The sequence below is a fragment of the Lagenorhynchus albirostris genome, chromosome 8 (assembly GCF_949774975.1).
Source record: "Lagenorhynchus albirostris chromosome 8, mLagAlb1.1, whole genome shotgun sequence".
Classification (NCBI taxonomy): Eukaryota; Metazoa; Chordata; class Mammalia; order Artiodactyla; family Delphinidae; genus Lagenorhynchus; species Lagenorhynchus albirostris.
In genome coordinates, this window is record NC_083102.1 from 74533217 (window position 1) to 74554343 (window position 21127).

At 39.9% G+C, this 21127-nt stretch overlaps 1 protein-coding gene across 1 annotated transcript in view; it reads right to left on the minus strand.

Moving 5' to 3' along the window:
• Positions 1-468: 468 nt before the first annotated feature.
• The window catches only part of TOMM7 (translocase of outer mitochondrial membrane 7), a 73526-nt gene continuing 52867 nt past the window's right edge, over positions 469-21127 (minus strand). Inside the window, exons 3-4 of the mRNA XM_060157143.1 lie at positions 2549-2588; positions 469-840 (exon numbers count right to left, since the gene is read on the minus strand). Coding sequence (XP_060013126.1) covers positions 2549-2588 — 40 coding nt within the window. The 3' untranslated portion in view covers positions 469-840. The remainder of the gene's footprint in view (positions 841-2548; positions 2589-21127) is intronic.

Here is a 21127-nt window from a genome sequence, read left to right on the forward strand (position 1 = left end):
CTGACTGCAGACATCTATCCTCCAAAACTGTGAGAGAATAAATTCCTATTGTTTTAAGCCACACAGTTTGTGGTAATTTGTTATAGAAGCACTAAAAAACTAATAACATCTCCTAGACAGCACACAATAGAAGAGTCTAATCTAAAATAGAGGGTTCAGGAAAAGCTTCCCAGAATAAAAGACAATTAAGCTTATACTAAAAGAATGTATAGGATTCAGCCACTTGGACAGGAAGGAAAGGTGTTTCAAGCAGTGAGCACAGCATGTGCAAAGGCTCAGAGGTTGGAGAGAACATGTTAGAGGAACTGAAGGACTTGTACATAGCTGAAGCAGTAGAGAAGTAGTAGAAATGAAGCAGAAGCAATAGGGTCTAAATTATAAAGGAGCATGAAGGATGGATTAAATTAAAATGTTAACATAACAGAAAGATAAAGAGCAATTTTCTTAGAAAGAGTTTTTGATTTGGGGTTTTTATGGTTTGTTTGCTTTGGGTTTTTATTTATTGATTTTTAATATTTATTTATTTATTTATTTGGCTGCGCGGGATCTTCATCGCCACATGCAGGATCTTCATTTCGGCACGCGGGATCTTTTCAGTTGTAGCATGCAGGATCTAGTTCCCTGACCGGGGATCAAACCCAGGCCCCCTGCATTGGGAGCGAGGAGTCTTAACCACTGGACCTCCAGGGAAGTCCCTGCTTTTGTTTTTTAAATGTTGAGGGACTTTTCATCATCTTCTGGTGGCATGGGGTAAAGAGGCTTCAGTCCAGAGGTAGTATAGAGGATATCTAGAAGAGATCTAGTTTTCTGTAGTGGGTTCCAGCAACACGGCAAATAGTACTAGAGAGGTAAGAGGCAAGAAAGAGAGAAGGTGAGAAGGCACACCCCAAGGTATGACTTAAGAACTTCAGACACTGTGATATCTAATATCAAATTTTCATTTATCTTCTCCTTTACTCATAAACCTTCAATGAGCTTTATTCACCAACATAAAGCAAATATATGGCAGCCTTGTGCTAGCCCAGCTCTGAAGAATGAAGGGAGGCTCCTGTCCACCTTACGGGCTAAAATGGACAATGGAAGGTTGAAAACACAGGGAGATTCAGTGAAGTGATCAAGGAGAAACCAAAGAGTTTAAAGCAAGAAGGGACAGGCAGCAATCAGGACATGTAAGACCCCACCAAGAAAATCAAGAATAAAAAATAATAATTTTTAAAATCAAGAACACTCAGGAAGATTTGGGAGAAGTTTGAATTCCCTGTAGTTGGCTTGGGATGGGGATACTGGTTATAATATTTGGATGCTAAAGGAAAGGATGATCTCCAAAGGCTAGGGGCTTGAGACTCATAGGTTATACTATGAAAATAACCCCAAATCTGCAAGAGAGAAAGCTGGTAGCAAGGCAGCAGTCCAGATTCCACTCCTGATGAAATTCTGAGTTTCTATTTGGGTTAAGAATAGAGAGGAAGAGATAAATGAACCCATATAAATAGACTAATAATAAGACTAACTATAGACTGGGAATCCCCTGGGGGTCCAGTGGTTAGGACTCAGTGCTTTCACTGCAGGGGCCTGGGTTCGATCCCTGGTCTGGGAAATAGGCTCCCACAAGCCGTGCAGCACAGCCAAAAAAAAAAAAAAAGACTAAGAATAGACTAATAATAATGATGATAATAATAATCTGTTATTGAGCGCTTACTGTGCACCAAGCACAGTTCAATGTATGTATTATTTCAGAGGCACATGTATTAACCAAAGGAGCAGAGAGTCTAAACAACTTGTGCAAAGTCACAAAGTGTGTAAATTCCATCCGAGACTGCTAGTTATCCTTTCAAATCCATTTTCCACTTCGTCCACAGTAATAGCGTTTGAATTAGCCATGTGGCTACCTACCTAGAGGCTGTATTTCCCATTCTCCCTTGCAGGTAGGTATGGCTGTGCTAAAAAAAGAACATGGCAGGCCCAAGACTTTAGAAAAGGCTTTAGAAAAGGCTGCTTACAGGCATGGCCCTTGGCTGACATCTGGGAACTTGACTGGTAAAAGTTCCCTACACTGATATAAAACTTTCCCCAAATGATGAGAGTGCCTAACCTGTACAAACCATATGGTTTACACAAACCACCTGATTTCCTTTTGAGAATCTGACATTTCAACACGTGCTAAGCAGAGGGGACCCCACTAAAAACTTCACGTACTGAGCTGCTAATGAATTTCCCTGGTAGACACATACTGTCACAACTCCCTGCTGGAAGAACTGAGCACGTTCTGTGTGACTCCGCTGGGAGAGGACTATTGGAAGCTCGTGCTTAATTCCTTCAAAATCCACCCCATGTGTCTTTGACCTTTGCTGAGTTTGCTTTCTATCCTTTCGCTGTAATAAATCATAGCCATGAGTATGAGTCCTGTGACTCATATTCACTGAGTCCTGGGAGCCCTCCTAGTAAATCTCCGAAGCTCAGGATGGTGTTGGGAACCCCCGACACAATGGCTGAGCTTTCACCAATGAAAGGTAAGTAAAATTGATGTTGTAATTTTACTTTCACTTACCTAAAAAGATATTACTTGCTTTCCATTGTCTTTCACCTTTCTGTGGATTAGAAAAAAAATACTGTGGTGAATCAGCTTTAATCATGCAGAACACAGCAATATCCATAGCTGCAATGTCCAATATGGTACACAGTAGTTACTTGTGTGCATTTAATTTTAAATTTAAATTCGTTAGAATTATATAACACTAAAAAGGAAGGCCACCAATTTCATTCATGCTAGTGGCTATCATATTGGGCAGTGCAGATACAATGTATTTGCAGCATTGCAGAATTTCTTTTTTTTTTAATTTAATATCTTTATTGCAGTATAATTGCTTTACAATGATGTGTTAGTTTCTGCTGTATAACAAAGTGAATCAGCTACACGTATACATATATCCCCATAACCCCTCCCTCTTGCGTCTCCCTCCCACCCTCCCTATCCCACCCCTCTAGGTGGTCATAAAGCACTGGGCTGATCTCCCTGTGCTATGTAGCCATTGCAGAAATTTCTGCTGAACAGCCCAGCCCCAGAGGTTAGTGGAGCAGAGATGAATGGAACATTAATTACTAAATGACCTCATGGAGATGAATAGACTCACCATCCTGGACCATCAATAATCAATGGATTGTTAGATGATAAAGAAATATAATTCTATCTTATTCAACCATATTTGAGGATATCTTTGTTACAGCAGCTTACCCTATATTCTAAATAACATAACTCACAATTTATTCTTAACCAAAGATTAAAAAAAGCATGCAGATGGAGATGGTGTGGAGAAAAGGGAACCCTCTTGCACTGTTGGTGGGAACGTAAATTGATACAGCCACTATGGAGAACAGTATGGAGGTTCCTTAAAAAACTAAAAATAGAATTACCATATGACCCAGCAATCCCACGACTGGGCATATACCCAGAGAAAACCATAATTCAAAAAGACACATGCACCCCAGTGTTCACTGCAGCACTATTTACAATAGCCAGGTCATGGAAGCAACCTAAATGCCCATCGACAGACGAATGGATAAAGAAGATGTGGTACATATATACAATGGAATATTACTCAGCCATAAAAAGGAATGAAATTGGGTCATTTGTAGAGACGTGGATGGATCTAGAGGCTGTCATACAAAGCAAAGTAAGTCAGAAAGAGAAAACCAAATATGGTATATGAACACATATATGTCGAACCTAGAAAAATGGTACAGATGAACCAGTTTGCAGGGCAGAAATAGAGACACAGATATAGAGAACAAACCTATGGACACCAAGGGGGGAAAGTGGTCGGTGGAGGCGTGGTTGTGGTGGTGTGATAAATTGGGAGACTGGGATTGACATATATACACTAATATGTATAAAATAGATAACTAATAAGAACCTGCTGTATAAAAAATAAATAAAATTAAATTTAAAAATTAAAAAAAAACATGCAGAAAGCAATGTAATCATGCAGGATAGGAGCAGATTCAGAATATCTAAGGAGCACAGCTACTCTTGATGCCCAGGTCTTTAATCAGAGTTCATGTCAGTTGGTGACATTATCCATATGGTGTAGGGTCTCCCAGGATCTTAAAAGCTCAGTTCTCACTCTACCATTGCCCTTTGTATCACCATTCATGAAGAACTTCCACAAACAATCTATGTACTTCTTTTTAATGTAACCATTAATGCTATAAATTTCCCTCTCAGTACTGCTTTAGCTTTGTCCCACAAAGCTTCATATGCTGCATTTTCATTTTCATTCAGTTCAATGTATTTTTTAATTTCTCTTGAGACTTCTTTGACCCATGGATTATTGAGAAGTATCTTGTTTGGTTTCCTAGTGTTTAGAGATGTATCTGTTATCTTTCTGATATCCATTTCTAGTTTGATACTATTGTAGCCAGAGAACATATCATTCAATTCTTCGAAATTTGTTGAGATTTGTTTTATGACCCAGAATACAGTCTATTTTGGTATATGTTCCATGAGTTCTTGAAAAGAATGTGTTTTCTGTTGTTGTCAGGTAAAATGTTTTATATGCGAATTAGATCCAATCAACAGGTGTGACCAGGCTCTTCTATATCCTTGATGATTTTTTCTCTCGTTGTTCTATTGGTTGTTGAGAGAGGGATGTTGAAGTTGCCAAGTAGAATTATAAATTTATCTATTTCTCTTTTCAGTTCCATTAGTTTTTGCTTCATATACTTTGCAGTTCTGTTACATAGTGAACACACACTTGGGATAACTATGTTTTCTTGGTGGATTGACCCTTTTAACATTATATAATGTCCCTCTCTGTCCTTGGTACTTTTTTTTGCTCTAAGTCTACTTTATCTGATATTAATACAGCCAGTTTGCTTTCTTATGTTTAAGGTTTGAAGGCTTATCTTTTTCCATCCTTTTATTTTTAACCTACATATATCATTTGAACAATTTAAATTGAGTTTCTTATACAACATATACAACTTTTTAAAATCCACTGTGCAAATGTCCATCTTTTAATTGGTATGTTTAAATCATTTACATTTAATATGATTGTTGATATGTTAAGCCTTAAATCTGCCATTTTATTATTTTACTTTATGTTTACTCTCTCTGTAGTTTTGTTTCTCTGTTTTCCTTTTCCTGCCTTCTGGTAGATTATGTGAACATTTCCTCAAACTCCATTTTGATTTACCTATAGAATTTTTGAGTGTTTCTCTTTGAAACACTTTGACAGTTCTTTTAGTGTTTCCTCCAGGCATTCATCATGTTACATATACATAACTTATCAGAGTCCACTGGTGTCAGCATTTTACCAGTTGAAGTGAAGTATAGAAACTTTATCTCTTTACATCCCTTTACTCTCTCCCATTCATAATATAATTATCTTAATAATTTCCTCTCCATACATTCAGAACCACATTAAAGAGTTATAATTTTTGCTTCAACAGTCAAATGTAATTTAGAAAACTCAAGAGTAAAGGGAAAATCTATTTGTATTCATCCTTTTTTTTTGCTCTTGCCATGTTCTTTCTTCCTTCCTGATGTTCCAAGATTCCTCCTTTTATCATTTTTGTTCTGTTTAAAGAACTTCCTTTAGCCATTCTTTTAGGATAGGTATATGGGCAACAAATTTTCTTAGTTTTTCATCATCTGGGAATGTCTTGATTCCCTCTTCATTCCTGAAGGATATTTTCACTGGATGTACATTCTGGGTTGACAGTTCTTTTCTTTAAGCACTGGAAAAATGTTGTGTCACTCCCTTCTATTGTCTATGCTTTCTGAAGAGAAATCTGCTTGTCATTCAAATTGGGTTTTTTTCCATAGGTAATATGTCATTTCTCTCTAGCTGTTTTTAAGAATTTTTCTTTGTCTTTTAGTTTTCAAGTGGGGAAAGAAGTCTAGGTCTTCCATTTGTCCTTGGTTGACACCCAGGGTGGGAGACGCCTCATTACTACTAGGCAGGAGTGGGACTTCAGGCTCCCCAGTAGGCCTCCACCGGTACCATGTTGGCTAGAGAGGGGTGCCTCCTTACTGCTCCCCATCTGGACAACACTGACATGGTGAGGAATGGAGGTGGGCTTGTTATCACTGAGTGTTGGTGAAAGTTCTGACTCTCCATGAGGCCCCCTCTGACATCATCATAGCGGGGAGAGGAAGAGCCATTTCCTTACATCAGGTGGGAGTTGAAGTCCAGGCTCCCTATGTGGTCCACTGACACCACAAGGGCTGGGGTGATGGGAGGGGGGAAGGCAGTTCATTACTGCCTGGCAGAGATGGAAGTCCCAGATCCCCACTTAGCTTGTTTGACACCACTCCACTAGGGTTGTTGGAGGGCTCGTTAAAGCCTCATGAGGGTGGAAATCTAGTTTCGTCACTTGGTCGCAGACGGAGGAGGGGTAGTAGGATGGTTTTTTTCTCTGTGACATTTGACTGGAGTCTAGTGGTTATTATCTAAAAGTTTTCTGCCTTACAAGACAGTCTCTTCCCTAGTCCTTTGGTTAGAGAGCTCAAGCTTTTCTTGGGACTTTTTTTATCTGCACCCACTGGCATTTTCTGGGCTGCTGTCTTCCCCAGTATTGAGTCTGAAATATATGAGGCAAAAAGAAAACCCAGGGAACTCACCACTGTGTCATTCCTCACATCCTCAGGTCCCTGGTTGGTCTGCCTCTTCTCTCTACTTTACAGAGTCTTCTTATGTTTGCTTTATACATAACATGCAGGGTTATGTATGTTAACTGTCTTTAGTAGAAGGGATGGAGAAAGTATGTCTATTCCATCTTCCTGGAAGCAGAATATGTACTAATATCAGGTACTCCCAGTTCTTGACCCCAAATTCAATTTGCAAGGCCACATCTTCATCATGCAGAGTCCATGCCAGTGAGCCATCTCTCACTGCCACCAGCTTTCCATTTCCCCACAGGGACACGAAGAAATAATATTCATAAAGGAAAAATAGAATAAAGACTCTAGAATGCACAATGGATATTAATCATATATTCTGAGTTCCAATGTAATTTTGTGGGTAATATTTTCATATATTAAACTGGTGTTCTTTTCATTTCTAGTAATTACTTTTTGCCCCATAACCCTTCCCCCACTCAAACGGAACATTAAGGCATCTGCTACCTCCAAACAGGGATGCTTCTGTCGAAAAGCAGACCATTTTTTCAGTTGTAATAGCCTGATCTTTTGAGTACAGTAAGTCCCCTACATACGAACATTCAAGTTGTAAACTTTCAAAGATGCGAATGTGCATTCGCATGTCCAGTCAACTAAGTTATTCACATGTCTGGCATACATTGTCACGTGTGTGCATCCTCTACAAGTGGTTGTGCTTTTGTGTAATTTACTGTAAAATACTGTATAGAGTACAGCAGTACTGTATCTTTATTTCAAGCCCAGGATGTCCAGAAACAAGCGTAAAAGCAGCAGTGATATAGCTGGTACTACTGGACTTTCCAAGGTACTGTGCTGTAAGATTAAAAATGTTTTATTTTTTGTTTGTTTTTTATGTATTATTTGTGTGAAAAGTATTGTAAACCCGTTACAGTACAGTACTGTATAGCCAATTGTGTTAGTTGGGTACCCAGGCTAACTTTGTTGGACTTACAAACAAATTTGACTTACTAACATGCTCTTGGAACGGAACTCGTTCGTATGTAGGGGGTTTAACTGTAAATAGCAAAAAGTATATATTACCAAATAGACTGGAGAGAATGCATGATTATATAAAATCTAGTTTTTCCTATCCTAGAAGAAATACAGATTCCCTTAGCAGTGGAAGATAGGCAGTCATAAACTGGAAAAACTGGTAAGAATTACTTGTTATCAAATAGCTCTGAGAAAAGTATCCAAATGTTGTATGCGTGTCTGAAAGTTACAAGTAAGAATAGCCTGGAGAGGCCTTAGGACAGGACAGGGCAGACACAAGAGCAACATTGTATCTGATGAATGGAGACCTGATTTACAGTCCATACCTTGGAAACAGATGACAACCACTTGAGGGCAGTCAGCTGATCCCCCCCACCCAAGTCCACACTTAGGAAGTCTCCTGGGACTGACTCTCAATCCTGAAGGTGTGTGGACGGTAGGGGAAGACAAGAGCCTGAAATGACTGAAGAAACCCTGATTTGGCTGAGGTTAAACATCTATAAAATGAGGGCTTGACAAAGAACTTATGTTCAATTTTTAAAAATAAATAGACATGTTTTACATACCTCTGTTGAGAGCCTAAGTTTCATGCCACTACAGAAATAATGAAATAATAAAGAAATGTTGGCAAATGACCAGAGATATTCAAATAAGAGAGTTTGGTTTTCCAGTAGAGTTGGTAGACTAAGTACACTTTGACAAATAAGTTAATTAAACTTTTGCTTAACATAGCCACAAACTTTTAAATGTTTAAATGAAGTTCTATTCTAGTACAGTAATAATTAACTATGGAATGCCATAAAGACTAAGAGCTATAATAGGTAGTTCTGTATGTGGCGGACAATTCAGGTTTTAGAAATCTCCACCCTTTGAAAAAGAGCCACGACGGAAAATGAAAATTGAGAGTTTCCTGTAAGAGTCAAATATTCTGTTCAGAAAGCAGTAATAATTGTTAAGGGCCCAAGACACAATTAATTTTTGTGCTTAAAGTCACTGATTCAATTTAATTAGACTGGGCCACTGCCAATAAAATGATCACAGGGTTACAGGTCACAGGGTTACATCTCTTTGAAATGCAGCAGAACTAGAAATGGAACTATATGCACCTTTACATGTGAAATGCCACATCACAGCCACACACTGGCTTTCCTTCCCCTTCTTCCACCAGCCAGCATATCCCAGAGTGGGTCCTCATGAAAGGTGCCCAGGAATCTGCTTTTTCTTAAGTTCCTAGGCAATTCTGAGATTCAAAACATAGAAAACAAGAGAGTACTCTAAACAGACCCTGAATCAGGCTCAGTTGAATTAGATCAACAGGCACAGACCCTGTTTCCAGAATGCTTCCTTCACCTCTCCCTCTCTCTAACTCACCCCAGCCTCAAAGCCTTTCTTTCCACAGAAGCCTCTGGGGCCAAAGCAGACTTCTCAACCTGTAAAATTCCAGCTAACTTTGAGTTCACCTTCCTCAAAGACCTCTGTGCCTGGGAGACTTCTGGGTAAAGAAGATGGAGTGATATATTCAACTCTACTACCCTCTCTCAAAGTTTCCTGAAAATATTTTCCTGAACATGAAAATCTGAGGGGAAAAAGAAAAGCAGTAATATCATCAGTGAAACAAGGAAACAGACGTAACTTCAGTCCACGGGTACACCGCCCGAACTCTGGGGATTCTGGATGGAAATGTGGGAGGAATGCACAAGTACATACATACTTCCCCTAGAGGAATTGTCAGTGTGTGGGGAGGCCTATGCAAGGACCTTTAGGTTAGAGAAACAAGTCCTGGAGGCAGAAATGCCCACAGAAGTGAGGTATACAGTCTTTCAGGCATAACACACTATTTTAATGAGAACTGATTCAAACACAATTGGTAATTAGGGGGATGATACGGTACAATTCAGAAATTGTACAGGTTCATAAATGACCTTTCTCAGTCATTTTGAAGCTATCAGGGGCAAGATTTCTCACAATTAACGATAAAGCCTTAACAGTACATGAAATCCTTTAAAAAAAAAAAAAAAGGCCAGAAGTGACTTCGAGAACCTCTACATTTTCTACTATGTTAACCATTTGAAGGAACTGAGAGTTCAGGTGTTGGAACTGCAAAGGCATTTTTTATTTTGGTACTAATCTCTGTTAGAAGCAAATGCTCTCCAGGACTTATACCTCAGTTTAAGGCTGCAAAGGAGCTACCGAATTATTCTGGAACAAATGCACATGGAGATTTAATTGTGCTATTGTCTTTCTTATTAGAATTATTATTGGTTTGGCATTGTACTGACTACAAAAAGTACAAAATTTTGAGTAGTGTTCGCCTAACCCTATTTTCCCAGAGGCCTTATTTTCAGAGCATGACTTTTACAGAACACAAGGTTTTTCAGTAATGTATAAACAGTGTTATAGTAGAAATACCTAAGAAATACCTCCTTTAGGCCTATGGAGAGTCCTAATTCAGCTCCACTGAACGGCAGATAAGAAAGGGCTAAAGGAGAAATCATGTGCATTGTTAACCTTATGCATCCCAGACAAGGGAAGTGGGGGTAGGGAATCTCCAAATAAGGCAGAGTGGATGAACAAGGTCTGAGAAGCTGAAGTGTTAAGTCCCTCATCCCCCACTCATGTTCCAGAAGACTGGGAGCCAGGCAGGATATTGGAAGACTCCTCTCTGCGGAATTTGATAAAAGAGTAAAATGTGAAAATACTAATATCAGGAGCTCTCCAACAAATGGTCCCCCCCATTATTTTGCTTTGGTTTTTTTTTTGGCTGTGTTGGGTCTTCGTTGCTGCGTGCGGGCTTTCTCTAGTTGCGATGAGCGGGGCTACTCTTCGTTGCGGTGCGCGGGCTTCTCCTTGCAGTGGCTTCTCTTGTTGCGGAGCACAGGCTCTAGGCGCGTGGGCTTCAGTAGCTGTGGCTCGCAGGCTCTAGAGCTCAGGCTCAGTAGTTGTGGTGCATGGGCTTAGTTGCTCCGTGGCATATGGGATCTTCCTGGACCAGGTCTCAAACCTGTGTCCCCTGCGTTGGCAGGTGGATCCTTAACCACTGCGCCACCAGGGAAGTCCCCCACCCCACCCCCGCCATTATTTTGTGAAACTCAAGAATGAAAAGCCCTACAGGCACATGCTTAGAGCTTCCAGTTAGCTTTTTCGTTCTTAACTCTTTAATATGAGCAAACAGCTAAGTCAGATATCTAAGGAAACTTCTGTTGACCTTAGATAGACAGCCAGATATTCCTCCAACAAAGATGGGGTTCTTCGGAATCAGCCGAGAATTGCAACTTGGGGTCTGCAACTATCGTGAGCCACATGCAAGTCCCCGCAAGGAAAGGGAAAGAGAACACTTTCATAGAGGGGGAAAGGTAGTTGAGAGGACTATAGTAAACAAAGAGCCTATGGCTTTTCATTGGCTGAGCCCTTTTCAGGAAAGAAGAGGAGACTTTCTTCTTCCTGTTGGGCTCCACTATCATTGCAGGGCATAAGAGCTCCCTCTTCTGGTCTCCTGACTCTATTTGATTGAGGTTTCTGTTAATTTTTTTAATCTCTAATATAGAAGATAGAGAACCCCGTCCCCACGAAAAAAGCAATTTCCAGGAAACATACTTTACAGTGAAGAAAATTTTGAAAATATCATCAATATCCTCAGAGAGAAAAGAGAGGACATTGCATTCATGAAACAAGAATTGGAGGCTATCGGACTTCCCTGGTGGCATAGTGGTTAAGAACCCGCCTGCCAATGCAGGGGACAACAGTTCGATCCCTGGTTTGGGAAGATACCACATGCCATGGAGCAACTAAGCGCGTGCACCACAACTACTGAGACTGCGCTCTAGAGCCCACGAGCCACAACTACTGAAGCCCACGTGCCACAACTACTGATGCCTGCGCGTCTAGAGCCTGTGCTTCGCAACAAGAGAAGCCACCACAAGGAGAAGCCTGTGCAACACAACGAAGAGTAGCCCCCGCTCGCCGCGCCGCAGCTAGAGAAAGCCTGCACACAGCAATGAAGACCCAACGCAGCCAAAAATAAATAAAATTTAAAAAAAAAAAGAATTGGAGGCTATCAAAAAGGGAACAGTCCAAGAAAAATAAGGAGCTAAAACATGAAAAATTTAAAATGGCAACCAGCCTAAGAGTTACGACATCCAAAACAAACAATAAACAGGAATTACAGAAAGAGAGGACAGAGAAAATGAAGAGATGGAAATCAACAAAATAATTTAAGAACATTTCCCAGGATGAAAAGATATACATTTTCAAACTGTAAAAGGGTTACAGTACAATCAATTTTTAAAATGCCCCACATCAACAAAAAAAAAAACACACACTAAGGCATATGTTTGGGAAATTTCAGAGCTCTGGGGGCAAATAGAAGATTCTGCATGCTTTACAGAGGAAAAACCAAGTCACATACAAAAAAAAATGAGTAAAGAAACAAGAGTCAGATGGCTTTAGACTCCTCAGCAGCAATACTAGAAGATGACTAAAGAATAAGCAATGGAGTAATGCCTTCAGCATTCCTCTAAATTCAGCCAAACAATTAATCAAGCATGAAAAAAAATGAAGATATTTTTAGAAACTCCAGGACTCCAAAAATTTACATCCCATTCACCATTTTGGAAGAAACTATTGAATATTTCTTTACCAAAGCAAGAGAGTAAACCAAGAAAAGGAAAGAAATGGAGTAGAGGAAAGAGGAGAGAACTGAAGGTAATCTCAAGGTGGGATGATAAAGGAAGATCCTGGGTTAATGGCTGTGCACCAGGTTCAGGGGACAACAAACCAGGTTGGTGCAGTGTCACCAAAAGACAGCCATGTTGAGAGCTGTCATCCCTCAGATACTTGCTCCCTTGTACTGCCTTTTTAGCGGAGGAATGAACACCTAGTGAGCCCGATTCATATTACCATCTATATTCAGCCCATCTTGACCAAATGCTAGTTAACTGAACTCATGCTTTCCCCTCCATGCTACAACTGGGATCAAGAGGATATATAGAATATATGCCTTATCCAGTGTATCTCGGTCTTTAGCATGCATCAAAATCACTGGTAAACCTCTTAAAACACAGATTATTGTGCCCCAACCCCAGAGAAGCCTATTTAGTAGGTCTGGACTGGGAACTAGGAATTTCTAACAAGCTCCCAGATGATACTGATGCTGCTGGCCTAGGAACCAAACCTTGAGAACCACTGCTTTTTACTTTTTAGCTCTGGGGTTGGTCACGGTGAGCTGGGAAGTAACAAACAGAGAATCCTACTCCCTTCACCCATCTTTCCTCTGGATATCGCTAGCCCACACTCCTGGCCTGCCAAATGTTTTGACTTTCCCAGGACTCATTCAAGCCTTTGCCCAGAGACTTCTGCAGAGGAGTCTCTTGTAAATCACTTCCAAGAGACTGTTCGGCTTATTTTCTCCTGGGAGATTCCTTCTAACACAGTCAGTATAGCTCCTTCCCTGCTCAGCCAGGTTTGTACTGACTAATCATGTTTTTATGTATGCTTAGGCATACATATATACATAGGTGATTTTAAAAATTGATTTTAAGTAAGGAAAGTATGAACACAAAAGTCAGCAAATGGTTACCACCAGGGGAGGAATGGTGTAATCAGGGCAGGGCACACAGAGGATTTCTAAGACACTGGAATGTTCTATTTACATATGAACGTTCTTTTTATGCTTAGCCTTTAAAGTCTAATAAGACATATTTATTCTTCGGTATGAATTATACAGTTCATAATTTTTAAGAGGAAATAACGCCTTCTTATTGAACAGTCCTTCTCAAAAAAAAAAAAAAAGATCAGGGGGAGAGAAGACAACCGAAAGGAAATGTTCTTCCATGACAAAGGCAATAACAGATATGATGAGAAGATGTTTGAGACAATAAACCCAAGTCAGGGTTCAGATTGCCCCAGTTCAGCACCCCACCCACTCCCTTCCCCTGATGGCCAGCCCATTCAAAGATGTGTAGTAATCAGATGGCAATCAATGTAGAACGTATACATAAATACGTTGTTTTTTCAAAAAAACACCAAGAAAGAAAAAATGAAATGTAAGCAAAGAAATGGTGAAGAACAGTTATCACCAGAGGAATTACCCAAAGACTGCTCTTTTTGGATTGACTAAATAGAATTGCTGACGCTCACAGAACTTCTCAAAAATCATTGATCAAGTGTCCAGGGACAGGCGCAGGAATTCATTTAACTTCCCCGAACAAAAAGTAGAATAAAAAACTCACCAAGGGGGTTTCCCTGGTGGCGCAGTGGTTAAGAGTCCGCCTGCCGATGCAGGGGACACAGGTTCGTGCCCTGGTCCGGGAAGATCCCACATGCTGCGGAGCGGCTGGGCCCGTGAGCCATGGCCTCTGAGCCTGCGCGTCCGGAGCCTGTGCTCCGCAACGGGAGAGGCCACAACAGTGAGAGGCCCGCATACCTCAAAAAAAAAAACTCACCAAGGTCTTTAAGGGCAGGAGAAAAAAGAAAGTAGCTGAAAGGTAAAATACTCTATGGCAGATACCCCCTGCCTCACCTCTCCAGGAGCTGCCAGGGTCGTGTGTGTTGGGTGTTCAGCTGCATTGTCTGAACTAGAAGACCCTACCACTGGCCATAGCTGATTGGTCCAAGGATAAATTCAAACAAGGGCTCAAGCCAGGCCTATCCAATTCTCTGGAAATTAAACTAAGACTAGGGTTTGCTGGAGTGGAGACACTGATAGCAGAGTTCTACAAACTTCCTGCTCTGAACCCTCAGTTCCTGTGCTTTCCAAGATTTGGCTGGTCAGTGATTTCTTGAATGAATAAGATAATCCTGTGCCCATCCAATACACTTCTTTTTTACTTAAGCTAGCCAGAGTCTATTTCTGTTACTTACGAACCAAAGAATCTTAATTCATGTAGCCTTGTAATTATTTTCAAGAGAAGCCTCCCAGAGCCTGACTTCCGAATACTTGCGTTAATCTATTTTTTAAAAAAATTCTAAGCCAAACGCTTGAGATTCCTGGAAGGAAATATACAAACTGTTCTCTTTATAATGAACTCATTTTCTCCTGAAGAGACAGCAAGTCAGCTGCACAGCAGGCCTCACGAGAATGGCCTGATAACCCAGTTTAGGCAGCCTCGCTAGTGTCTGACCACCTGAATCACTCAGAAGGGAAAATATTCCCAGAAACTCGGTGATCAATCCAACCCAACTTGCTTGTTTTTATCAATTTTACCTTTACTGTTAATATTTTATCTTCATTATAGGTGTAGAAACATAACTGGAAAATAATTTTTACACACATAAGCCACTTTAGCAACTCATTCTTCTTAGTGTTACACCTCTCAGAATGGGAGCCCATAAGAGGAAGCTGAAGACAATACAGGCTCCAACAATGATAATGATGATGCTTCCTGAGTGTTCATTCTAAAGTCCAGCACCATGCTGCGCATTTCTCATGTGTTACTTTATTTAATCCTTCCAGCACTCTAGGAGGTAAAGATTAATACTAACATTCCATGGGCAAGAAAAACTGAAACCTAAAGAAGGTCAGTAACTTGCACAAGGTCACCCAGTTTGTCAGTGGTGAAGCTGGACCTCAAAGCCCAGGCCCCAGAGCTAGTAAGTCTCAGAGCTACAAGTCTGCTGACTTTATCCTTGTTCTAAAGTCCCCTCTTTCCCTCCCATAGGACTAACAACTCCCCAGGTGACTGAGAGAGAGCCCCACAGCTGCCCTCAGAGAAAACACCACCCCCATCACTTTAACACCACCCCAGATCCCTTTCTTGTCTTTCAAGTTAAAAATCCTCATTCTTGATGTTAGAAATTTATAATGTTAGTGTTCAGAAAGAATTAGAAAAACCTACATTCTCTGATAAAAGATAAAAAAATTTACACATACGAAGGCTTTTGCCAGTTTTTCCAACTCCCCATGTCCTGTGCAGCCAGCTTACCAGGATCTACATGCTCAGAACTACCCTCTGGGGGCTGGTTCATGGCTCTGCCACCCAGAACATCTGTAGCGACAGTGAACAGGTGTGAAGACCTAACATGCTGTTTATTTCAGGTGGAGGCACAACTCTCACTGCACAGTCCCATTCTACAGCTTTTCATGTGATCTTATAAAAATATAAATCTTACCATTTATATTATATATACACATATATTTATAATTATATATTCATATAATTTATAATTATTTGTATATATATAATACATATAAATAAATAGAAAAAGAAAGAGATTGATTTAGTGCATCCTTCCAAACTGAAACCACCTCAGCAAGGACACTTGCCACATGATGTTCAATGGCACCTGGGATCTGGGAGACTTCCTGTTGCCCTATCTAGGACATGGAGCATAAATCAGAATGGCTGGGATAACCTACACTCTCACTACCATTCATGATCCAAAGCTACATTAAGTCTGGCTCAGAAACTTACAAACCCAGAAATGAAATATACATAAGAGAAAACAAGTGCATACAATAGCTCCAGGATCCACCCTTGTTTAGATCCAGGAATGTTGGTCTTGGTATCTTTGCCCAGGTCTCTAAGTTTATCCAATGAATCTGTCTTCTCTAACCACTTATAACTCCATTCAAGCTATAGCTCTGCCTGTATCATTCTAGCATGACCACTAGATATGGCTGTACAAGTTGTTCATTGTAAAAATGTACCAAGCCAAGAAGGTAAGCAGGTGCTAAAATCAAGCCCATGTCTGCTTGCCAAGCCATACACCTGGTCCAAGTTGTATCCTTCTGGCGAAAGGAGACCCTTTTTTCTAATTCACAAGAAGGCAGGTATGGCAAGGACTGGCCCTGGGAAGAAGTGGGTCAAAGAGCACGAAGGTTTTTGAGCAAAGGAAAGACATCTTACTTATGTTTTAAGAGGACCACTCTAGCTTCTGGGTTAAATTGTGAGAGTTGGTAGGGGTGGCAACAGTGAAAGCAGGAAGACCAGTGTAGAGGTTAATCTAATAAACAAAGTGAAAGATGATGGTAGCTTGGACCATGGTGGTAGCAGTGGAGGAGGTGAGAAGTGGCTGGATTCTTGATATGTTCTTAAAGGAAAGTCATCAGTATTTTCTGACAAGCAGATGTAGCATAAGGAGAGAAGTCAAAGATGACTCCAAAATTTTGGGTGTGTACACTTGGAAGGATGAGGCTGCCACTGAAGGAGATGGGGAGCTGAGAGGAGAAACAGTTTTCAGGAAAAGATGAGGAGCTCAGTCTTGAACATGATAACTTTGAGACTCCCATTGGATATCCATGTGGCAATACTGATGAGCTAACTGACATGTATGTCTGTAGTGCAACACAGAAGACTAGATTGAAGAAATAAATGTAAGCATTGTAAGCGCCATACATGGTATGCAAAGCCATGAGGCTGAGAGCGGTCACCAACAGAGACAAAGAAGCAAAGAGAACCAAGGACTGGCTCTGGGGCTCCCTAACACTAAGGCATAGAAGAGAAAAGAAGAAACCAGCAAAGGAGACTGTGATGGAGCAGCCAGTGTGACAGGATGAAATCATGGTGGTGCCCAGAAGCCAAGAGAAGAAAACATTTCAAGGAGGAAGGAGTGATCAGCTGTGCCAGAAGCTACTGGAAGATCCAGCAGGACAGTCTGAGAAATGATACTGCACTGAGTTAGCAATAGAGAGGTCTGGGAGCATTCTAAGAGAAATATTCAGAGCCTAAAAACCTTTATTTCAAAGAAAAACTAAAAACAAACACCCAGCTTAAGAAGCTAGAAATATAAATTTTTTTTTTTTTTTTTTTTTTTTTGGTACGCGGGCCTCTCACTGCTGTGGCCTCTCCCGTTGCGGAGCACAGGCTCCAGACACGCAGGCTCAGCAGCCATGGCTCACGGGCCCAGCCGCTTCGCGGCATGTGGGATCTTCCCAGACCGGGGTACGAACCCGCGTCCCCTGCATTAGCAGGCAGACTCTCAACCACTGCACCACCCGGGAAGCCCTAGAAATATAAATTTTTTAATGGGAAAAATTGTTTTTCCAAAATCATAAATTAAAGGAAAAAAAAGGAAAATCAGGAAAAAGGAAAAAAAATCCTACAACCCTAGAATAGATAATTCCAAGATTTGGTTCTGTAAAAAGACCAATAAACGAGGACATAAATTTCTGGCAAGACAGAAAAAGAAACAGAAAACACACACAATTAGTGCTGAGAATGTGAACATCACTTCAGTTCCAAGGATTAAAAATTGTAAGAAAACATGTCATGTGCAACGTCAGGCCAGTAATATTTTTATCAATAAAATGGATTATAGTTTAGGAAATTATGTGTTACTAAAATTAGCTCAAGGAAAGGGGAAAAAAGGAACAGCTCAACAGTCATTGAATGGTTATTAAAGATGTGTATCTCTAAAAATACCAAGACAAGATTCTCTTAAAGGCAAAGACTGTTTACTAAAACTGAAAAAACACATAGTTCCTAAGTTAGTTAACTTATTTCAAAAAACAAAAATGTGGAGGATATAATAACCTCAATAGCAATGCTTGACAAAGATAGCATAAAAAAGAAAAATACATTTTCACGTAAGAATAAAAATTAAACCTTAGCAAAATGAATTTAGCAGATTATTAAAAATAATACCTTGCAAACAACTAGTGTTTATTCCAAGAATGCAGAGATGATGAAATGTTAAGAAACCTATTAATAAAACTCCTTTCATTAATAGAGTAAAGAAACATCATATGATCATCTTGATAGATTCCCAAAAAGGCTTTTGATAAAATTCAACATTCTTAAAAAAAAAAGAGAGAGACAGAAAGAAAGAAACCCTTAAGAAATTATAAAATAGAAAAATATTTGACGTATCTTTAATGGCATTTTTCAGCAACACCAACAAAAAGTGATGTAACCTTTTAAAAAAGCAATTTGGCAGAAGCTATGAGCATTTAAAACTGGCATATCATTTGCCTGATGAATCTATTGCCATGAAATGATTCTCCAGTAATATTTACATGTATTTGCAAAGACACAGAGCAAGAGGAAAACATCCACTGCAAAATTCTTTACAATAGCAAAAAGAGGTCTACTAATTAGGGGAATATTAAATAAATTGCAACACACCTACTCAATGAAATCCTGGGCTACTACATATTCTCACTTGGCCAGATATAAGAGTAAGTGAAAAGTTTAAATTGCAGAATAATATGCATTGCATGATGCCATTTTTGTTTAAAATGCATATGCTCCCATATATATATATATATATATATATATATATATATATATATATATATGGGAGCATACGCATTTCTATAGAGAGAGAGAGAAAAAAAAATTTTAAAGCTATATATCAAGGTATATGCCAACCTCTGAGGAATGTGGATGGGGATATATTTTTCTCTAATTTATTCATTTACTAAAAAATATTTATTGAAAACTTACCTTGAGCCACACAGCAAATGATAGTTCTAAATTATCTCATCTTTTTGGTATGTATTACTTTAGGACTAGAGGAAGGTATTTTATTTTATTCCCTTTCTGGATAATTAACAGATGCACATGGTACAAAATTCAATGCACAAGAGGGTAAAGACTGAAAAACCTCCCTCTCATCAAGGCCCCAAGTCATAAATTCACCCCACCTAGAGGCATCCACTGCTGCCAGCTTCTTACACATGCCCCCAGAGATATTTCACATATACAGGAGCACGCATGGATTGACAAAAGCATTCCCCTTAGTTGGGGCAGATTTGTCTTTTTTCTCTATGTTGGTATGTGAGGATCTTGCTCAGGTGCTGAACAAAAAGCACCAGGCTGCAGTGGAATCATTTATAGGAACATACCTCTTCATTGTCTCATTAGTCCCAGCCACACACCATCAACACTGTGAACTCATCAACAAAAGTGATCCTACTGCAGACCCACCCTTTAACCCCTAACCTCCCACTGGGGTGGGGCAGGGCGGTTACCCAGCAGCATGGAGTGAGAGAATCCAGCTTTTCAGACAGCTCTCCCCCACTCCTCCACAACTCACGCCAAGATCCAGAGGCATCTTGGTGCTGCCAGTTACCACCTAGTACCTCACGGATCTTAGCAGCTTTCCTCTCTACCAGCTCAGAATTCCACTGCCTTGAGTTACCCATTCAGTTACCACTCATCTACTCACATTCCAGCTTCTAAACTAAGTTCATTGTTTTCTCTTTCCCTGTCCTTCCTGCACTTGTGGGTCTATGACTATATTTCATCCATTTACAGTAGGTCTGGAGAGGTTTTAGGTGGGAGAAAAATGAAATAGATGTATTAAAGCTGTCATCTTAACCCTGAAATTCTCATTCCTTTTTTTTTTTTTTACATAAAATAAAGCGATTTTTAGGGCTTCGCTGGTGGCGCAGTAGTTGGGGGTCCGCCAGCCGATGCAGGGGACGCGGGTTCGTGCCCCAGTCCGGGGGGATTCCACATGCTGCGGAGCGACTGGGCCCGTGAGCCATGGCCGCTGAGCCTGCGCATCCGGAGCCTATGCTCCGCAACGGGAGGGGCCGCAGCAGTGAGAGGCCCACGTACCGCAAAATAAATAAATAAATAAATAAATAAATAAATAAATAAATAAATAAAGCGATTTTTAAATGATACCATGCAAAGAACTCCTACAAAAAAAAAAAAAACCCACAAATAATTCAATTCAAAAACAAAGGACCAGAATAGACATTTCTCCAAAGAATATATATAAATGACCAAGAAGTAGATGAAAATATGCTCAACATCACTAGTTGTTACGGAAATGCAAATCAAACCCACATTGAGATACCACTTCATATTCATTAAGATACCTATTATCAAGAAATGGAAGACAACAAGTACTGGTGAGGATGTGGAGAAAGTGGAACCCTTGTACACTGCTTGTGGAAATGTAAAATGGGGCAGCCACAGTGTAAAACAGTTTGTCAGCTCCTCAAAAACTTAAACATAGAATTACCATATGATCCAGTAATTCTACTCCTAGTTACATACTTAAAAGGATTGAAAGCAGGGACTTAAACAGATACTTGTCATTCATTGCAGCATTATTCACAATAGCCAAAAAGTGGAAACAACTCATGTCCGTCAACAGTTCAATAGATAAACAAAATATGGTGTATATGAATGTAAGCATAAAATACATATATATATACACAATCATACAATGAAATATTACTCTGCCTTAAAAAGGAATCAAATTCTGATACATGCTACAACATGGATGAAACTTAAAAACATGCCAAGTAAAATAAGCCAGACACAAAGGATAATTATTGTAGATTCCGCTTAAATGACGTACATAAAATGGGAAAATTGGTATAGACAGAAAGTAGAATAGATGTTACCAGAGATTAGGGTAAGAGAATGGAGAGTTAGTGTTTAATGAGTACAGAGTTTCTGTTAGGGATGTTGCAAAGTTCTAGAAAATAGGGATGTTGCAAAGTTCTGCACATTTTGAAAATATTTAATGTCACTGGATTGTACACTTAAAAATGGTTAAAGTGATAAATTTTATGTTACA